The sequence below is a fragment of the Neodiprion virginianus genome, chromosome 5 (genome assembly GCF_021901495.1).
Source record: "Neodiprion virginianus isolate iyNeoVirg1 chromosome 5, iyNeoVirg1.1, whole genome shotgun sequence".
NCBI lineage: Eukaryota > Metazoa > Arthropoda > Insecta > Hymenoptera > Diprionidae > Neodiprion > Neodiprion virginianus.
The window spans coordinates 31,014,024-31,028,078 of NC_060881.1; the positions used below are offsets into that span (position 1 = coordinate 31,014,024).

The window sequence follows — 14,055 nt, forward strand, 5'->3', positions numbered from 1 at the left end:
GGCAGTCTCACTTACGTATTTACTCTATGAGTCTATGCTCAAAGCGTTAGCCGGCCGCAGCAGTTCAATCTTTTTGGTTATAGGCATAAGTTGTACGTATAAAAAAGGTGATCCGGCCTACCAGCCGAGTAGACACGTAGAAATTTTTATCCTAATCAATCGTTTGCTGTCGCCGCTTTTGCGCTGGTACCACTCGTTTTAACACGTTCACTATCAATTCTTTAAAGGCAGGTTCGTTGATCACACTTTACCATCAATTATGTCGGTATTTATCAACGCGCCTATTTACTCTCGACGCAATACGGATAACAAGTCTAAAAGCAAGTCCTCACCACAAGTTGATGCATACATCGATATTTAAAAACAATAATTCCGTAAGACGTGAAGTCGGACGCGTAAGATGTGCGAAAAGCGGGTAAAACTTGGCGGTTAATTTCCCACCGAGGATGAATTAGCAGATAATCACCGTCCGTAATGATTTCAAATTTTTTTTTTCGCCACCTCATTCCACAAAAAATGGTTCTCTGCGAATTTCTAACGCACAAGAAAGAAATGAATCCATATTCGATTGAATAACTTTAAAGATGGTTCTGCTATTCTTTTTTTTGTTCCTTATTTCTATCTTTCTTTCTTGTTAAAAATGTGAATCGGCGGTCTTGATAACTCAAAGACTTTCTTTCTTTTCCAGTAATTATTAACTCAAACTCAAGATGGCAGTAAAAGGATTAATTGCATCGGTTGTGCAGTTATTAACGCAGCAATTGGAGGATGGCGATCTGTCAGATAATTCAAGGGAGAGCTTGGAGGTTGCAATTCAATGTTTGGAAAGTGCCTACAACGTTCAAGCTTCCGATGCTTTGCCCAACATTAATTTATTAGAATTATACCAAAATGCTGTCGACAATGCCAAACCTGATTTTGGACCTCCGGCTACGCCCGAGGCCAAAGCTGAAGCTGAAAGACTCAAAAATGAGGGAAACAACCTTATGAAAGCTGAGAAACATCATGAAGCTTTAGCTAATTACACAAAGTAGGTGAAACATTAATGAAATCATTTAAAATGTATCAAAGACTCGCAATATTCCTTGCCGATGAAACTTTACATTCATTTTGTGATTTAAGAGGCCGATTTTAAGAGAACGAAGAATATTTCCAACATGATTCTGAACACTTGATTATTGCTCTTGTCATTGGTACTGATCAGAATTTTTCTGTAAAATCTCAAATCATTGAAAGGTCGAGAGACTGTCAAGAAATAATAATAATAACAAGTGATTTTGTTTGCGATGAAAATATTGCAATAAAATACTTTGATCTGTACTATTTCAGAGCCATTCAATTGGACAGCCGCAACGCGGTGTATTACTGCAACCGAGCGGCGGTGCATAGTAAAATAGGAAATCATGCTCAAGCGATAAAGGACTGTCATACAGCACTTGCGATAGATCCTTCTTACAGCAAGGCTTATGGACGTTTAGGGCTAGCTTATTCAAGTTTAGACAAGCACAAAGAGGCCAAACAGAGTTATCAAAAGGCATTGGAAATGGAACCGGGTAACGAGAGTTACAAAATGAACTTACAATTGTCCGAAGAGAAACTTGCCCAGCAGGGTGTAGGCTACATGGTTCTTGGAAATAATTCGGCTGGAGGAGCAGGAGGAGCTGCACCCAATATGGATTTGAGCTCCCTACTCAGTAACCCTGCGCTTCGAAATATGGCTCGTTTAATGCTCTCTGACCCTGGAATGCAAAACATGATGAGTGATTTAATGAGCGGAAATGTAGAACAAGGAGGCCGAATGGAAGCTCTGATCGAGGCGTAAGAAATCAATCTATTATTATCACGAATGTGAAATGAAAACTTGACGCATCGGGTATTTAAAAATTCATTTTGTAAACAAATATTTACAATCTTATTTTTTTATGTAATCTCATATTCATAGAGTTTACATGTAATCATGCTATGCTCGGAATGTTCTAATGGCAAAAATTGGTGTATTTTTCTAGGGGTCAACAGCTGGCACAGCAAATGCAGAGTGCAAATCCTGATCTGATAGATTCTCTGAGACGTCAAATGGGAGGAAATCCGAACGATCCAGAACCTCCGCAAGAAAATTGAAAATCCCGAATAAGACTGCCCCGTTTAAAGAAAAAATCATTCTTTGAGTCGTTATTTTCATTATCAACTGTGCAGAAATATGTAGAGTACCTCGGTATTCTTTAAAATTTTCCCTCTCATTGTTAGAATTATAAAATTCCCGAAATCTCGTCACCGTCACTGACCATCGTCTAAATCTTTAACGATTTGATAAGCACACGTCTGATCTACACGTTTTTCCTTCTAAATGACTTGTTGAAGAATTACATGAACTACAGCAACGAATACAACCTGTTTTCAAAATTCAATGAAAACAAGCCTGAAATATGCTCTTTAAAAAGCATTAAGGTGGTCGCGATTCTTAAAAACCGAAGTCCCTTGTATACATGTTTCTTTAATAAAATAGACTCTATTATGCAGGCCGTAAAATTTACATGTGTTTGATCAATTCCGGTCCAACTTTTTAAAGTACCACATTGAAATACATTATTATTTCGTAAATTTCGGCAGCCATTTTGAAATGCAGTTTTATTTTATAAAGGAAATCATGATTGAGTTGAAACAAAAATTCATCCTGCGTTTCAAACTTTGCAAAAGTTGGATCTTATTTTCAAACGCAATTTCCAAATACGCTAGAATATGACAATAGAAATGGTGACGAGAGGATTTTTCATCGATTTTGCCATCTTAAATTTTACACAAGACAGCATAGACCTAAGAAAGTCTGGTTATTCCGTAGAACGGGCTGTTTATCGATTCCGGAAACCGAAAGTAACCTAATTTAGGCGAATTTTTAGAGAGTAAAGAGGTATTGGACATTGTATAATATTAGAGATTAGGAAGGCTATTTCATTGGTATTCCAATAACTTATGCGATAGCGCACCACATTGTAACTATTTTTTTCCTCTGTTCGTTCTATTCTATGTTTTGCTTAGGCTTCCGTTTTCTATTTTTGTACATATATATTGCAAAATGGTTTCACGAAAATATACGTTTTTAATACGTATCATGTTTAAACACTATACGTATAAGTATAGCACACGAATAAACGACGATGATTTGCTGCATTTTTGGATTGATCAACGATCGATTGTAAACCTTTAGCAAAAGTTTAGTAATATATGCCTCAATATTATACGAATTGTTGAGTATAATTATGAAGTGAATGCTGTAAAAACTAAGAAAAAAAATCAGGGGAAGAATCATGCTAAAAAATCGCCCCTTAAATTATCTGTACACATGCATACATATATACTTACACTTAGGTAGATGCATAGTGTAAAAGCAAATGGGAAAAATCACAATATTATACTAATTTATAAGGTGTTAAATAAAGTATAGACGATTATAAATGAATTAACAATTCAAATTGTGAAATCAATTAATCTATATAGCAAACAATTCTTGTTCCGAATAACTTTCCCTCTCGTTTGACAATGCACTCTGAATTTAGATATACCGTATTTATTATTGTGATCTGGTGGCTGGTACAGGAGAGTCAATAACGAAACTTTACGTTGGATTTTGAACGAATAATTTATTCACGCCGAGAATACGAAAAAACGAATGACCATTTGCTGTAATTTTGCGAAGTACATACACCATGACCTACCCCTGGACCCTGATTCTTCATTCTCCTCATCGGTCTGTTTACAATAATCATCATAAATCAAGCAAAGTTCGTTGATTCCGGTATGTGTCATAGGGTGACGTCATGCGATTACCGTGCACGCACACACAGATTTAGTATTGCGCGAATATGTGTATATTACTACGTGACTGGGACGGTTGAACGGACGTGGTTCGTACTCCTTACATATGTATACACGCATGCGATAACACAAATAAGCAACTAGGTACACAGGTATACAGATTTTACATGGATTTTACAGCACACGTCGATACAACTCAATCGTGATTGCCCGCGCCGGCTGAGGTCATCCACTAATATACAGTCATACATCGTTGCATGCGCTAGTATACCATGTATGTACGTATGCGTGCATTAGATTTATATACGTATACGAAAAATTCGCGATCGTAAATCGATTGTACGTAGTTAAAAACTAGTAGAAAAAAATGAAACTACATATACGTTACATCTACCTAGTACATATGTAAATACAGACATACGGTAAATTTAATACTGATTCAATGCCAGTGATTTATGTGTTTATATGAATGTACGTGCTTATAAAACGTATAATGAATTAATTATAATTATTCATATTTCAATTTTTTACGCGCCGCGCCTCGCGTTTGTTCATCCCTCTCCCGTGGCAATATCTCACACTTCCGCGACGGTGGCGCGGCCATGCAGGGGTAAGCTAAAATGGCGCCACCATCGCATTTTTGGTACCAAGCAGCTACCCCCTCCGGGTATCACCGCGATCTGTGATTGGGTTAAGCTTCTGACGTCATACGATTGCCGCGTTACAATTGGTCGAGATTCCGCGAGTCTCTCCCCCACAACGTGACCCGGGCGCCCCGTGCCTCACCGCGGCGAGATTATTGAGGTGTGGTCATCGAGGGGGCGGCAGCCATTTTCTTGACTATCTGTCGCATACGATTTCAGGTAAATACGTAATTATATTTTAAAATAATCCGTTACCGTGGGCTTGTGCGATACTGTGCCGCGTTACGTGTCCCATTTACGTTACTCGTATCGAAGTTTCGTTCTCGCGACAGTTTTTCCGATATACGAAAAACTCGCAGCTCGCGAACACGGCGTTTGTTTTTCTTTTCTCATACTCTATACGTACACACGGAGAGAGAGAGAGAGCGACGACATACACACATATACGCACACATACACACGTATACATAACGAACACCTATTCATTCTGAAAGAACAAGAATATATTTACAACAGAAAAAAAAAGATAAAACGAAACGAAACACGAAGTGAGGAAAATAGGAAACTCAGAGAGAACGGGAGAGCGATCGAGCGAGTGAGAGAAAGAAAAAGAAAGAGTGAGAGAGTAAGAACGATACGTGGTGGTTAAATACGGGAATAGGTGTGGTAGATGAAATAGTCACGCACTGTAGAGTGGAAAACAAGCTCTACGTACGGAGTAAGGAAGCATATCCGCAAGCTTCGAGGATTAAAAAGAAGGGTATAGGGAAAGGGATATAAAAAGGAACGTAATCGCAGAGAGAAAAAAAAAGAAAGAAGATCGCATAATCAGTGGTCATCATCGGGCGGGGACAATCTGGTGTTAAAAATCGTGTGTTTTTTTCTTGTGTTTCGTGCGCCGAAGTCGGAGGCAAAGCGGTCCGAGGGTAGTTTCCTATCTCTCTCTCTACGCGTTGCCCTGCTACCGATTGTGAGTATATGTATGCCGCATATTGTGCGTCTCTTGCGTGTTTCTGCCCGTGTGCGTGTCGTGTGCATGTGTGTGCATGTACATACATCGTAGGTATGTGCGTGCGTGCGTCTGAGTTCAGTTAAAGCAAGAATCTGGTAATATTGAACTTTCAGTAAGTAAGCAAGTTACCAATCATATCTATAAGTAAGTACGCAAGTAACTTTCCGAGTTACGAAGAAAGATTCGATCATCATCGTCACCCATCGTCGTCATCGCCGCCGCCGCCGCCTTGAACCGTTTATTTTACACAGATTAGGGCGCAGGGGGAGGGGCGAAAGTTTCAGAGCAATCTTTAACTACACGCGATTTTAGACGTCGTATTACTGGGGTCGTTAGCAAGTAGCTTATAATCGTCATATTCATCGTACAAAGTGTTGTGCAAAATACATCGATTCATCAAGGACGAGAGAAAAACGGTTATAACAATAGAATATCTTAATATCATCATCATAATCATCATCATCATTATTCTTATCTTTGCCCTATACCGCAACTTGGGTTATCGTTGAAAGTATTCCTCATTTCCCGAGGCATCGTTACTCATGTGCAGCTGAATTTTGTTTCCTACAAATCTACTCACTTTTGTACTACAGGTACCGTGTGTAAAAATTGATTTTTCTAAACGTCGTCTACCTTCGCCGACATCATTCTCATCTACCGGAAAGAAACTATTACGTTTTCACTTGTTATCGACTCGTTGACTCGATGCAACCCCCCCCTTGTATAGTTCAAAACAATTGACAAATTTCATTTCCTTAGCATAGATTACTCGCATTTTTTTCTTCATTTCAACGGTTATTCCAGTTGCATCGCCATTTTTCCTCCATTCTTATACACTGTGCATAACTCGGCTCCGTCCCCGTTCCCACATTTGTCCTTTTGATTCTTGTTCACACGTAGCTTTGGTAAAAATAATATCCGGATATCAACGGCGTATAGCGCCGTGGCAAAGTTGAAAAACGAAAATTCATATCGGTGAAAAAGACTAGAATCCGTCATGGATTAGAAGCGTGATTGTTATTTATCGATGAGTCATGAAGTAGTGTTGCAACGTGATCATTAATATACTACTGTATTGTACATACACAAACGTATGCTGCAAAGGTGTTAGTATATTTCTTTGTAAAGTGTTGTAATTCTTTATTTGAGAAAAAAAAAACATATATATTATATATACATACATACATATATATATATATATCAATATATATGTAGGATTCGATATTTTTGTTGCTGTGAGAAAAAGAGGAGAAAGAACAGCAGTAGTATCAGCGGCTTGTACAGTACAATAGGAATGATATCGCTTATATGTATACGATGTTTTTTTTTTCCGTCCTGTGCCAATGTTCTTCGCATGTGTTAATAATTTTTGCAAGATTATTCGACGTCTCAGTATATAGATATATAAATATACATAATATTCATAAATTATTAAGCTTGACGGAAAGAGAAGATGAACGAAGATGGGGTGGAAAATAACAACAAAACAACGCGTCTTGCAAAGAACTCTCAGTAGTATGCCATCTTGTTTTCTTTTTTCTTTCCTTCTTATTAACTCGAATACAATTAAACATTTCCATTAAATGAGCCTTCGGTGATTTATCCCAATACGTAAATGAGTAATATATCTTTTGTGCATACGTATCGTTCGTCCTCTTAGTTGGCTGTTAGTTTGGTGTTTTGTCCTCTTAGTCGGATAAAAAAAACAAACGCTTAGCGTGTTTTCATTTGTTCGTTTATTTTACTGAATTATTTATTTGAAAAGAGTGCGAAAAAGTGATTACTTATTGTAGAAAGTAGCAATCCCGACTCTTTAATTACTTTTGTTTTTATTTTTCATACATTTGACACTAAAAGAGACGTGTGCCCATAAATAACAGTGTGAAGAAGTTTAAAGATCAATTTTTCTAATTGTGTGGTTATTTGCGATGGTCTCCTAGCTCGCTATCCATTCTAACATATAAAATCTCCACTTAAAACAGAGAGACGCTGAAAGAAAGACTTAAAACATGGGATGCATTGTGGGCCGGAGACTCGGCCCTGACGATACTGGGTACCCTGGATCAGGTACGGCCCAGTATATTTCTTTTAAAGCTTTAGCCCTCGTAGGTCCAGAGATTTTACCAAAGAAATATTTTCACCTCGTTTATCGTATATCGTTTTACAGCTTGTCACAACGTCCGATAAAATCTTCCAATTCGTTTGTTACGTACGACAAGACCGAGCAGCAGTCGATATTCGCGCATTTTTTAAAATTCTCACGGAACTCTACTAACAATATTCCTTTATTGCATTGTACTTTTTTTCGGGCAGGGTTTTGAAATCACCAGATTAGCAATTTGCAGCAGTTAGGTATGTAGTTTTAATTTGTAATAGATACGTCAAAATCGACTTTGATCTCTTCGCATTGACGCTTTTGAACCAGGAATTTGTAAACATGTGTAACGATGTGTTTTATGCTGCAAAGTTTCTCAGGATTTGACTCTACGCACCTTGTTTTGCAAAATTTCCTGTTTTGATGCATCAAACTTTCAACGATCAGAGGTTGTTTCAATATGGTCAAACTTGAAACATCAATTCTCAGAGTTGATATATTTAACGATGACTTTGTCTAATTTGCCAAATAATTCTTGCATTCTAAATATACATCCGCGATTTTCTTAGAAACGTCTTACCGCGGATGAATTCTCTGAACGAATTTCTCACTATCACATACAAAATGAAATCTATACCCTTTAGATATGTACAATTCATTGTCAGTTTCGTTGACAAATCACAGTTGGAACATATTTTGTCGGACAGTGAGTTTTATCGATACTACAATAGTGCTCTATCGGTAATAATGTACACACATATATATATATTTATAATGTATATAAATGGTATACATATTACATAGATATTTTTAATATCTATAAAACATTTTTTTTTTTAAATTTTTGTTTTCATTTTGTACCTTTCTTTGCTACTGTCGTATTGTAGGATTGGAATGAAAATATTGCCGGTAAATACGTAGATGGAAATTCTTTATCAAGTTGACAGAGTAAAAGAGAGCATGAAAGCGAAACAGAAAAAGCAGATTTAAAATATTAGCGTTTTTTTTCTTTCTTTTCTTTCTTTTCTGAGTAAATAAATAAAACAACTATTTTGAGATCAATCGTACGAAATCAATAGTTCGAACAAGGCGACAAAGTTTTCTAAAACTGTGAGCACGAAAGACCTCGTCATCCTCACTTTGACAATGATCGAAAAATTGGTTCAAAAGTTGTTTGTGATGTTATTATCTCTTTGCTGTTCAAATCCGTAGCAAAGTTTGTATGAATGAAAGAAAAAAATTTTAGGGCGATTTTTAACAACGCGTAGCAGCAACAGGGTTTGAAAAATAAGAAAAATGTGTACTGCAAATTTTATAGGAAACATATGAATTATTGTGAATTGAAAATAATATTCTTGATCAAAAACTGGGGGAAATACACAACATCGGTCTTAAAGATTTAAATCACTCTTTGATTTTTGAAAGTGTTGATGAGTGTTCGCTTTGTGTGGTCTGAAGTCCTTGTAAATAAGTCTATCTTGAGATAACGCTACTTAGCTACCCAGGCAAAAATTTGCTAATAGTCTTTGATTTGTTTGTTACTTTTTCGCGTCATTGTTTTGTGCTTCTCATGTTACCACAGTGATTTGCTTCATTAATTCAATGCCAAAAATAATAATTATTGCACGTTATTATTCTGCGCACAGGTGTTTAATTTTGATGTTAGGATCTCTTCGTTTGCTACTTATTTTATCAGGAAAAACTAAATAAATTCACACTCTTGAGGAACGTGAAGTCCCCTTTACGTAAGATAGCAATGACTCACTGTTGATAATTCGTTGAAAGGAACAATAAAACTTGAGTCACATTTTTTTTTTTTAATCATCTTTCATATTCTTACTTCAGTTCTATTTATACAGGTTCTATTGATTTGTCGTTGCAAATTACATCGATTATCAGATTAAAAACTATCAACTCAAATTTATATTTGTATTTTTTTTTTTTTTTCTCTCGAATTATTTTCTTCGTTACGATTGAAGATTTTGCCGGCAAAACAACTGTATTTACTGACAATGCTTTTATTATTATTGCGTATTTTTTCCCATCGCTTGACCGTTTGTAGCTCTCCTTTCAAAAAAATGAAAATGACTTTGAGTATCCTGTATTGCTGTTATTAGTATTATTATTGGTGTGTTTTGCTTGACTCTTTTTGATATTGCTTCACTTAGCGTCTTAACATTAATTACAGTTCAATGCGTATATCAATTGTAATTTCTTCTCTTAGGCCGCAGTTAAGAAAAATGGCAACATCCGTTGCTGAGCGAACTTAATTTACATTTAAGAATCTCTTTACTGCTATAGCATGTCGGCAGTCTGCAATATAATTATCATGGCCTCTATTTCCTCTGTAAATATTGTTATCAAACCTGATAGCAAATTCTTATCATCACGTTCAACGCCACCCTTTTGCTCGTCACATTTCAACACTTTTGTATAGTTTCAGACTAGAAATATCCATGGTAAGGATATGTTACATACTTCGAAAATATTTTTTAATTACTTTTGGCAATTTAAAAGTCTTCCCATCAATCGCTTCCATCATTTTTCCATTTTACAAAAGATGCGAAGCCAACTTCCGCCCCTCCTTTCTTTTCTTTATCTTTTTTTTTTCCATCTCGATAAATGAACACGCAATTTCAAACGAGTATTACATTCTCACTTTTAGTATCTGACACAATATCACAGAGAGCTAGAGTATAGACAGGAGAAAATAGAAGGGGGAAATGGAAAAGATTAATCGTCAATAATGGTGTAAGGTATCAAAGAAAAATTATTGTCCACTAGCCATGTACTCGTACCTGATACTGAACTATCTAGAGATAAATTCAACGTATTATCTTTATCTTTCTTTCCAAGAACATATGTGGCCGCTGATTATTTTGGTGAATGACATAATCATTCTTGCGTAGAAAAATTAATTCCTTCTCCTGTCTGGCATTAAAGATATTCCCTGAATATTACCACAATCGCTCGATGGTCAATCTGTTCTTTCTTTTTTCCACATTTCTAAAATCGAAGAAAGAAAAGTCAGCGAAGTTAAATTATTATTTGAACAGCTTACTTTTCCCCTTATCTTTCCATTACCGAATTTCTACTACTTTTTGAATGTTACAGAGGCAAATGCAGCCGATTCTATAATGCCGTGTACACGTGTTGTATGTATGTGTATGAATGTATAACGCAATTATTAGCTGTATTTAAACGTTTTTAGCTGACCAAAATAAATAAATAACTGCATCTGGAAGCACAGTTATGTATTATTTTTTATTTTTTAAGGCAAATAGTTTATCAATAACATATTACGACACGCTTTGATTAGTCAAATATCGAATAATTGTACAAAGAGAGTAAACATGACACAGTGCACATTCTTAAATATCCCCTTGGTTTTGAAAAATAGAAGCTTTTAAAGGGAGCTTGTTTTTAAAGTAATTATACATATAGATAGATATCTCCCACGAGTATTGCGATTAGAAAATAGTTAATTAAATATCTATTTCACACTTAGCACCGAGTATATAAAATATAAGTACACGTAACACCGTCCTCTAAATAATTACATGTAGTGCTAAAGTATAGAGGTTCAAAAAACAGTACGATAAAAAATTCTTAGAACTGCTTTTTGTCTACCTCAATCAAAGACTCTAAGTTTCTTAATAATTTTCCTAATTCGTTGTATCTCTTATCTCACAGGATTCATGGCGGCTATAAGAAAGAAACTGGTGATCGTGGGTGATGGTGCCTGTGGTAAAACTTGTCTCCTGATCGTTTTTAGCAAAGATCAATTCCCCGAGGTTTATGTACCTACCGTATTTGAAAATTATGTCGCGGACATCGAAGTGGACAGCAAACAGGTAACTATGATTTAAACCTAAAAGGATATCGAATACTGTTTTCACCTTTGCATATAACAATTCTATAGTTGTAAATTCTCTATTATTTCTGAGAGATTGAATATTGACAGATCATTTGCCGATTCATTCGTTTTCTTCTTAACCCCAGACGTGAATTGAAAATTGTCTTTTTTTCAGGTCGAACTAGCCCTTTGGGACACGGCTGGTCAGGAGGATTACGACAGGCTTCGTCCACTGTCTTATCCGGACACAGACGTTATTCTGATGTGTTTCTCCATCGACAGTCCCGATTCCTTGGAGAACATTCCCGAAAAATGGACACCAGAGGTCAAACATTTTTGTCCCAATGTGCCGATAATATTGGTCGGTAACAAAAAAGACCTTCGTAATGATCCCGGTACAATTAAAGAACTTGGAAAAATGAAACAAGAGCCAGTTAAACCTGAAGAAGGACGTGCAATGGCCGAAAAAATTAATGCCTTCGCATACCTAGAGTGTTCTGCCAAAAGCAAGGAGGGAGTGCGGGAAGTTTTTGAAACAGCAACCAGAGCTGCGTTGCAGGTAACAAATGGAGAGCTTTTAAGAAAATCTGATTCCAATTTTCGATGGTCTTAGCTTATTCGTTCGTTTTTAATTTTTGTTCTTTTTTGCTATAGGTGAAGAAGAAGAAGAAGGGAAGGTGTAGGCTTCTTTAAGAAGTAATCCTGGCTGGGCCAAATATGATAAAGATAGTATGGCATTGCCGAGGAAGCATTGCGTGTGCTCATCTTAGGTCTCTTGGCCCCCGTAAAAACCCATAACATAAAATAATATCTTACCTTTAATTAATTATTTTACATAACAAAAATAGGACAACGTCTAGCGCGCGACCTGCCGTTGTACGACACAAGAATCCCCGGAAAAAAACAAAGAGAGTAACAGAGAAAGAGGTGACAAATTCTACTTTGTCAGATTGGAGAAAAAGAAGACAAAACAGAGAGTGAGAGAGAGAAATGCAGAGAGAGAGAGAGAGAGAGAGAGAGAGAGAGAGAGAGAGAGAGAGAGACCGCGAACAAGGGAAAATCGAAAAACTAGGGATAAAACAAAAACAAACAAAAAAAAAAAACAAATACACGTTGAAACACGAGATAACAATTATCCAAAATGTATTTTTCAAAGTTAACGAATTGTGTTTCACGTTCGAGCGATTAAAACGATCATAAAATGAATTTTTAATTATTATACATAATTATTATTATCTTTAGTACTATAATAATAATAAATCTTACCGCTATTATTTTAAATATTATTATTATCATTATTATTATTATTACCACTATTATCATTACACGAAAATACGTTCTCTTTACATTCTTTTTAATTCTACATATTGTGTAGTCATTATGATTATTATTACTATTATTTTTATTATCACACCATATTATTTCGAGAACTAACGCATGATACGCGACTAATTAATTGTTAACTTACCAAAATGATTGATTTTTTTTTTCCTCGAGGATAACTATGAAGATATAGGTTTTTGAAAGACAAAAGATACTTAACGACATTTTTAGTAGAAGCACTGTAGAAAATCATGAAAAAAGAAAATAATAAAAAAAAAAGAGTAATAAAACAAATTTGAATAAGTTACGTTTTAACGTGTTCGCATATTTGCATTGTGGAATAGTACGTGTTAATTCTTACAGTATTGCATTTCTCGCGTAAATTGAAAAGATACTTGTTTTTATTTTTATGCGTGAACGTATTTTTTGGTACATTTTTGTTTATTTTTCTTAAGCACAAAATCAGTTCGATAAACTCCTTATTTGCGTTTCATTTATGTAATTATTTTTATTTTTAGTTTTCAACGAATGCATTGCTGTAATACAAAAATTAACAGCTATTACCTTGTAACTTTACATTTATGTCCTGCGATTGTTGAATTTTTCCCAGTCATCGCATTTGTTTGGGAAATAGTTAATTTCCTTTGGTTCAAACGATAGATCCAACCACGAAAGCGTTTAAGATACTAAAACCACTGTGCTAAACCGTCTTAACGTGTCAGTAGTAATTACAGTATCAAATTCAGTAATACATACATGATTTGAATACTCACAAATCAAGCTCGGAAAGAGAAATTAAAATTACAATCGTAATTGTATCTACTCCGTTATCGCACAGAGTAGATTTGTCTTTCTGAAAATTGCATCTCAAATTTCTTACTCTAATTATCAATGGATACCGAATAATGAACTAAGGTCTACTTTCTCAATTTTCGTAGGATAAATCATGGTTCAATATACCACTGTCCCGATGATCTTCTCGAATCATAAATTTTACAGGATCTAATAACGAGTAACAATAAATTAGATAAAAAATTCTTGTGCGCCACGACGGGAGGTTGCTTTTCCATCTTCCATAAATAGACATAGGTACTTGAATCAGATTTTATATCGTGAAAAGATTAGGCTAAACGCTTGTTATTATTATCAAAACTTATATTTTAATGCCTAGTTTTGCTAAGTTGAAGTAATAATATGACAATGAGCTGGTCGTTTGAGACGTTGTGCAGTATTTGATAATGGAATGGTTTTAAGATCGATGCCATGCGACCAATGCTAGAACTGGGAATTAAGCGAAAAAAAATAAAATAAAATC

At 35.6% G+C, this 14,055-nt stretch overlaps 2 protein-coding genes across 11 annotated transcripts; both read left to right on the top strand.

Moving 5' to 3' along the window:
* The first annotated feature begins 41 nt into the window (after positions 1-41).
* Positions 42-3,499, top strand: LOC124306496 (small glutamine-rich tetratricopeptide repeat-containing protein alpha-like). 3 transcript variants are annotated; one of them, XM_046767286.1, is made up of 4 exons: positions 42-92; positions 689-1,030; positions 1,330-1,818; positions 2,007-3,499. In XM_046767286.1, exons 2-4 carry the CDS (start codon positions 711-713, stop codon positions 2,116-2,118), a joined length of 921 nt encoding a protein of 306 aa, XP_046623242.1. In that variant the 5' UTR covers positions 42-92; positions 689-710; the 3' UTR covers positions 2,119-3,499. The 3 variants fall into 3 exon arrangements, with proteins under 3 accessions (XP_046623242.1, XP_046623240.1, XP_046623241.1); XM_046767284.1 differs by having other exon boundaries at positions 60-231; XM_046767285.1 differs by having other exon boundaries at positions 60-227.
* Positions 3,500-4,521: 1,022 nt separating this feature from the next.
* LOC124306498 (ras-like GTP-binding protein Rho1) lies at positions 4,522-12,497 on the top strand. 8 transcript variants are annotated; one of them, XM_046767287.1, is made up of 5 exons: positions 4,586-4,673; positions 7,449-7,533; positions 11,255-11,415; positions 11,593-11,976; positions 12,072-12,497. In XM_046767287.1, the coding sequence occupies exons 2-5, from the start codon at positions 7,476-7,478 to the stop codon at positions 12,108-12,110; spliced, it is 642 nt and encodes a 213-aa protein (XP_046623243.1). In that variant the 5' UTR covers positions 4,586-4,673; positions 7,449-7,475; the 3' UTR covers positions 12,111-12,497. The 8 variants fall into 8 exon arrangements, with proteins under 8 accessions (XP_046623248.1, XP_046623243.1, XP_046623244.1 ...); XM_046767288.1 differs by lacking the exon at positions 4,586-4,673 and adding an exon at positions 4,890-5,424; XM_046767290.1 differs by lacking the exon at positions 4,586-4,673 and adding an exon at positions 5,497-5,578.
* The last annotated feature ends 1,558 nt before the right edge of the window (positions 12,498-14,055 follow it).

Coding starts and splice junctions, on each gene's coding strand:
- LOC124306498 (XM_046767287.1), top strand. CDS start 7,476: ATGGGATGCATTGTGGGCCGGAGACTCGGCCCTGACGATACTGGGTAC. Junction 11,416..11,592: donor TCGAAGTGGACAGCAAACAG/GTAACTATGATT, acceptor TCTTTTTTTCAG/GTCGAACTAGCCCTTTGGGA. Junction 11,977..12,071: donor CAACCAGAGCTGCGTTGCAG/GTAACAAATGGA, acceptor TTTTTGCTATAG/GTGAAGAAGAAGAAGAAGGG.
- LOC124306496 (XM_046767286.1), top strand. CDS start 711: ATGGCAGTAAAAGGATTAATTGCATCGGTTGTGCAGTTATTAACGCAG. Junction 1,031..1,329: donor GCTTTAGCTAATTACACAAA/GTAGGTGAAACA, acceptor GTACTATTTCAG/AGCCATTCAATTGGACAGCC. Junction 1,819..2,006: donor ATGGAAGCTCTGATCGAGGC/GTAAGAAATCAA, acceptor GTATTTTTCTAG/GGGTCAACAGCTGGCACAGC.